The sequence below is a fragment of the Kryptolebias marmoratus genome, linkage group LG5 (genome assembly GCF_001649575.2).
Source record: "Kryptolebias marmoratus isolate JLee-2015 linkage group LG5, ASM164957v2, whole genome shotgun sequence".
Classification (NCBI taxonomy): Eukaryota; Metazoa; Chordata; class Actinopteri; order Cyprinodontiformes; family Rivulidae; genus Kryptolebias; species Kryptolebias marmoratus.
The window spans coordinates 870,948-876,511 of NC_051434.1; the positions used below are offsets into that span (position 1 = coordinate 870,948).

Below are 5,564 nucleotides of genomic sequence, written 5' to 3' on the forward strand. Positions count from 1 at the left end.
ATTAATGAGCTGAACGTTTTGATATATGAACGGTTGAAATAGCTGAAAAATTGTGGAAGGAGATAGGTGCCGAAAAACGTACGGAATAGTGAAAGAAGAATAGATAATAGATAATAGATAATAAAGAGAAACAGGAAAACAATTGTGTGAATGCTATAAAGCATTCACACATATTAGTATAATATTTATGTATAATTATAATTGTATAATATTTTTATAATAATTCATTACTTTTAATTTATATTTAATTACTTTTATTGCAAAATAAAGTAAACAGATTTTTTTTTCTCTTTATTATTTTTAATTTTCCGGAGCAGAAACTCTAATCTTGTTTCCTCAGAAGACAGCAGCAGCTAAACGCTCAGAAACAGAAGCTCTTCGTTGATTTGTATCAGAGACAGAAACCAGACGACTGCAGGGAGCAGCTCTGAAGGGAAACATGTTTTTATCAGAAACTAACAGATAAATGCAGCTTCTTCTGTCTGAGGAGAAGCTTCTTTCTGCAGGAAACATCAGCTGAACACCTGAGTCCAAACAAACAGCTGGAGCTGACTTGCAGGAGGAAGAGGAACATCCAGACATACAACATATATATATATATATATATATATATATATATATATATATATATATGCTTCCAAAAAACTATATCTTCATCTGTATGTTTTATTAAGTACAACAGTATGGACAAATGTCGGCGGTGTCTGTTCAGCTGAACCGGCTGCTGATCCACATCACATGAAGGTGGAGGATGAATCTGAGGATCTTCATCACGGTGAGGTTTAACTCCTCTGTTTCAGAGCCTGGAGGAACGTTTCTGTTTGACAGATCCCGGATGGAGCTCCAGAACTTTTAATAAGTAATCTTTGAATAATGATCACAGAATTTGAAGGTCTGTTGTTACGGCACACGTTGTGTTAACTTTTAAACCCTTTTGTTGTTTTGTGTTGTTATCATTTTAAACATTTGTTGAACGTTTTTATATAAAATATAAAACATCAACATTGGAGATTAAAATATAAAATGATTTGTGTAATAAAAGGGATGAGGTGTCCTGTCATAACCTCTCCTGTCCGCCAGGGGGCGCCAGCAGCAGCAGCGCCAGCGGCGGGTTCACCAATAAAACAGAAGAAGAAGAAGAAGAAGAAGAAGAAGAAGAAGAAGAAGAAGAAGAAGAAGAAGAAGAAGAAGAAGAAGAAGAAGAGCTGCAGCTTCAGGAGCTGAGCCGTAACATTTCCGGTAATAAAGAGATTAAAACCTTTTTTTCCGAGCTGAGGCTTGTTCGCAGCCTCCAGCAGGAAGTGAGTTTGAGCTTCCGGCGGGGCTCGAAGGTGTTAGCTTGCTGTTAGCATGCGGCTAACTGCTCCTCAGACAGGCTGCAGCTCATCATGACTGAGGTAAAATGTCGGAAATCAGAAACTTTGAGAGGAGGAGGAGAAGAAGAAGAGCGACAGGATGAGCCGGAAACCAAACGTAAGTTAAGCTGCAGAGTTCAGGAACATCCGGGTGTTTCCCCGAGTGTTACCTGAGTGTTACCTGAGCAGGTGAGGAGGAGGAGGAGGAGGGGAGGGTCCCCGGCGCTGGAGCCGCTGATGAAGATGAAGATGCTGATCTGAAAGAGGAAGAGTCGACCAGATTTCAGTCCTCCAGACACAGATCTGCAGCAGGTGAAGTTCCTTCATTTAAATAAAACCATAACGACATAAACTGATCCAGAACCCCTGATCCAGTCCTCATGGCTTCATGTTGTCCTGTAATCTGTTCTGATTCTGGATCAGAAGTTCTCCAGATGTTCTTCGGCTGATTTTTCTCTCAGTTCTTGTTCAGCTGAATGTTTTGACCTTTGACCTCTTGGTTAGAAAAGGTTCTTGAACTCAACCCGAGTTGTGGACAGAACCGACAGCCTGAAGGTCAAACTGGTCCATGAGGAACCCCAACGGAACCCGACGGGGCTTCTAGCGTTTTAGTTTCAAACGCAGGAAGTGTCGGTTTAATGAAATCCTGTTTCTGGAGTTTTAATCATCAGTTTGTAAAGTTTAAAGATGAAATAAACTTGTTCTTGTGTCGGACTAAAGTCATGTTTCTGTTCCTCAGCCGGGTTCCTGCAGGTTCTGGTCAGAGGGTTCTTCGGGTTCCTGGCAGCGGTGGCTTGTGGGATTCTTTACGCTGCGTATCTGTCTGCGTATCACGACAGGAAGTTCTGGTTTTCTACCCGGCAGGTGGGTGACGCCCCGTTTCCTCCTCAAAGACGCTGCGTTACTGTTATTCTTCATCACATCACTGCTGCTCCCCCCCCCCCCCAGGAGCTGGAGCGTGAGCTCTCCTTCCAGGGAGGAAGTGGTTTTTATTATCATTTCTACAAACGGATGTTGGCGGCTCCGTCCTTTCAGAGAGGTAGGTGTGGCCGCCTCGCTGTCTCGCCGTCTCCTGCTGTGGACCACAGCGCGGTCTGAGACGTCCAGGGCGCGGTCTGAGACATCCAGGGCGCGGTCTGAGACGTCCAGGGCGCGGTCTGAGACGTCCAGGGCGCGGTCTGAGACGTCCAGGGCGCGGTCTGAGACGTCCAGGGCGCGGTCTGAGACGTTCACGCCGTTTTCCTTCCAGGTCTTTACGAGCTGCTGCTGGATAACCGGACGGTTTCAGGAGAGACGATGAACGCCGTGGAGCGTTTGTTTCTGTACCCGGAGGTCATCAGCAGCTTCATCTACAGAGCGGCGGGCTGCCAGGTGAGGAGACGCTGTCTAATAACCTGCAGTTACCATGGTTACCATGGAACAGGAAGTGAGGGACTTCCTGTTCTTTTGTTCCTAAAATCAAATACAAACACGGATCACAGCCATGTTGTGTAACGGTAAAAACTGTCCCCGATTATAGGAGGATTGTTATTTGATCTGTTCTCGTTCTGATGCTCTGTTCCGTCAGGATTACGTGGAACCCATCTACTTCTACATCGGGACGGTTCTGGGCCTGCAGGCATTCTGCGTCACCGCCCTGTTTGTGTGCAGCTGGGTGATGAGCGGAACCTGGGTGTCCGGGATGTTGGCCGTGTCCTGGTACCTGATCAACAGGTGAGCAGGCGTCCATCAGAACTGCAGCCGGGGACACATCCTGAGGTCCAACAGTCTCTGTGTTCCACAGACAGGACACCACCAGAGTGGACCAGGCGGTTCCTCTGCGGGTCAACTGGGCCCTGCCGTACTTCTCCTGCCAGGTGGCAGCTCTGACTGGGTTCCTGAGCAACAACATCGGTTCTGCTGCTGAGGTCGGTGTCCTCCGGTCCAAACTTTTTATTGTTTCATCAAACACAGATTTAAAGGCTTCTCTCAGGGACCAGACTGTCCCGATCCACTTCCTGTCGCAGCTTCACCCGTCCTCAGTGGTAATGAAGTTCTGTTCTGTTTGGACTGATCCACCCGAACAAACTGAAGTAGAACTTAGATGGAAGGAAAGAAACATCTGAAGCTGAAACCTGTCAGTCCAGGTGGATAAACCCGTGTTGGTTCTGGTTCTGTGCAGATGTTCTGCTACCTCACCATGAGCATCACCACCTTCACCTTCCTCCTCCTCTGGGAACTCGCTCACTACGTGCTCTTCGTCCAGGGCCTCTGTTTGCTCCTGCTGGACTCTTTGGACCTGGTACCGCGACGGAAGGTAAGATCACCTGATTTATCTGATCGCCTGATCACCTGATTTATCTGATCACCTGATCACCTGTTCACCTGATTTATCTGATCACCTGATTTATCTGATCACCTGTTCACCCGATCACCTGATCACAGATCAGCTCGTTGTGTTTCTGGACGTTAACGTCTCCGTCTGACGCCTCTCCTGTGTCTCTCTGCCTCGCCGCGACCTTTGACCCGGACAGACAGCCGACATCCAGAAGGTTTACCTGAGCTCCTTGTTCCTGGCCTACCTGTTCCAGTTTCAGAACGCCTCGCTGCTCAGCTCGCCTCTGCTCAGCCTCCTGATTGGCTCAGTGCTCGCGAGGTACTTCCAGGTAGAGTTAGAGCCCTGCCCCCACCTGTAGCAGGTTACACCTGAGAGCTGGACAAGGCTGCAGCTGAAGCTCAGTGTTTGTGGAGGATTTCTGTTCCACGAAAGACTTGAAGCTGAATCAGATGTTTGTGTTCCAGCGGAGGATGAAGATGGGTCCTCTGCTGGCCCGGCTGATGAAGCTCTGCCTGCACTTCTACCTGGTCTTCACCACCGGGATCACCTTCACTTACTTGGTCAAGGTGAGCTGTGCCTCAGTTACCTGGTTCAGGTGAGCTCCTGTCGGGGTTTAATCTCTGACTTTCTCTGCTCCTCAGAAAGTGTCCCCTGCAGACGAGAGCGACTTCCTGCTCAACTTCCTGGAAGTCAAGTTTGGACTCAACTCAACAACGTGAGCAGAAGATCCGAGCAGAAGATCCGAGCGGGAAGCCGTTTGTTTCCGGACTGATTTAACGTCTCTCCCCCCCTCCCTCCCTCCCTTCCTCCCTCCCTCCCTCAGAGACTTTGTCACCAACTTCCTGCTGTGTCAGGACGGGCTCCAAACGCCGGGTCAGGACCTGTTCCTGCGGCTGACCCAGGCCTCGGTTCTGCCCTTCTACGTCCTGGTGCTGTCCATCTGTCTTCTGTCCACCCTGCAGACCATCTACAGGAGACTCAGGTGAGACGCTTCAGGTGACCGGGACCCGAGTCCCGAGTCCAGAGACCCGACTTGAATCAAGACTTCAGACCCGAACATCCAGATGTTTGAAACTGCATCAATTCAGCCACACGTCCTCCGTCCCTCTAGACCGTCCCTCTCACCTCGTCCCTCCCATTCCGTCCTCCTGCTGTTCCACGCTCGGCGTGTTTTTGTTTATGAGGCTGCTGGTGGGTGTGGTCTCAGTCTGAGCAGCTCCTGATTGGACAGAGGACAGAAGAGGAAGAGGAGGGTTCTTCTTCCTCCATGCTGAAGCTGTTGTCTCTCCTCAGCGGTCAGCCGATCACCACCGACCTCAGGCTTGAAGACGGGCGGGTCGGAGAGCAGCCGGCGGTCGTTTATCACGTCTTCCACACGTTGTTCTTCGGGTTCCTGACGCTCCTGTTTGACGGGTAGGTTCTGCAGAATCCTGCTGGTTCTGAAGGTTTGAGTGAAACCTTAATGGGGTTCTGTCGTGCAGGATGAAGTACGTGTGGATGCCGTACGTCTGCGTGTTCACAGCGTCCGGAGTGTGTTCTCCTGACCTGTGGATGACCGTCTTCAGATGGCTCAAACTCAAGTCGGTCCATCCTGTGGTTCTGGTCCGTTTGGCCTTTCTCCGCTTTCAGTTTGGACCGGTTCTTTGGTTCTTTAGTAAACCGTGAGTCTCTGTTGTTTTCAGTCCCTGATTCTGAGCATGGCCGTCCCAACCATCATCGCCTTCAGTTTGTGGAGAGAGGTGAGCTGCTCCGGTCCGATCACAACCTGCTGTCAGAACCTCCTGCTGTCAGAACCTCCTGCTGTCAGAACCTCCTGCTGTCAGAACCTCTTCTATCAGAACCTCCTGCTGTCAGAACCTCCTGCTGTCAGAACCTCCTGCTGTCAGAACCTC

General features: G+C 49.4%; 1 protein-coding gene across 1 annotated transcript in view; it reads left to right on the forward strand.

The window, feature by feature from the left end:
• Nucleotides 1–1,162: 1,162 nt before the first annotated feature.
• The window catches only part of LOC108238685 (dpy-19 like 4), a 7,251-nt gene continuing 2,849 nt past the window's right edge, over nucleotides 1,163–5,564 (forward strand). The window contains exons 1-15 of the mRNA XM_017420942.3: nucleotides 1,163–1,473; nucleotides 1,545–1,667; nucleotides 2,095–2,219; nucleotides 2,304–2,394; nucleotides 2,605–2,726; nucleotides 2,923–3,068; nucleotides 3,139–3,262; nucleotides 3,517–3,651; nucleotides 3,869–4,000; nucleotides 4,137–4,238; nucleotides 4,314–4,387; nucleotides 4,496–4,654; nucleotides 4,966–5,085; nucleotides 5,154–5,274; nucleotides 5,355–5,411. Of these exons, the coding sequence (XP_017276431.1) occupies nucleotides 1,389–1,473; nucleotides 1,545–1,667; nucleotides 2,095–2,219; nucleotides 2,304–2,394; nucleotides 2,605–2,726; nucleotides 2,923–3,068; nucleotides 3,139–3,262; nucleotides 3,517–3,651; nucleotides 3,869–4,000; nucleotides 4,137–4,238; nucleotides 4,314–4,387; nucleotides 4,496–4,654; nucleotides 4,966–5,085; nucleotides 5,154–5,274; nucleotides 5,355–5,411 (1,716 nt within the window). The 5' untranslated portion in view covers nucleotides 1,163–1,388. The remainder of the gene's footprint in view (nucleotides 1,474–1,544; nucleotides 1,668–2,094; nucleotides 2,220–2,303; nucleotides 2,395–2,604; nucleotides 2,727–2,922; nucleotides 3,069–3,138; nucleotides 3,263–3,516; nucleotides 3,652–3,868; nucleotides 4,001–4,136; nucleotides 4,239–4,313; nucleotides 4,388–4,495; nucleotides 4,655–4,965; nucleotides 5,086–5,153; nucleotides 5,275–5,354; nucleotides 5,412–5,564) is intronic.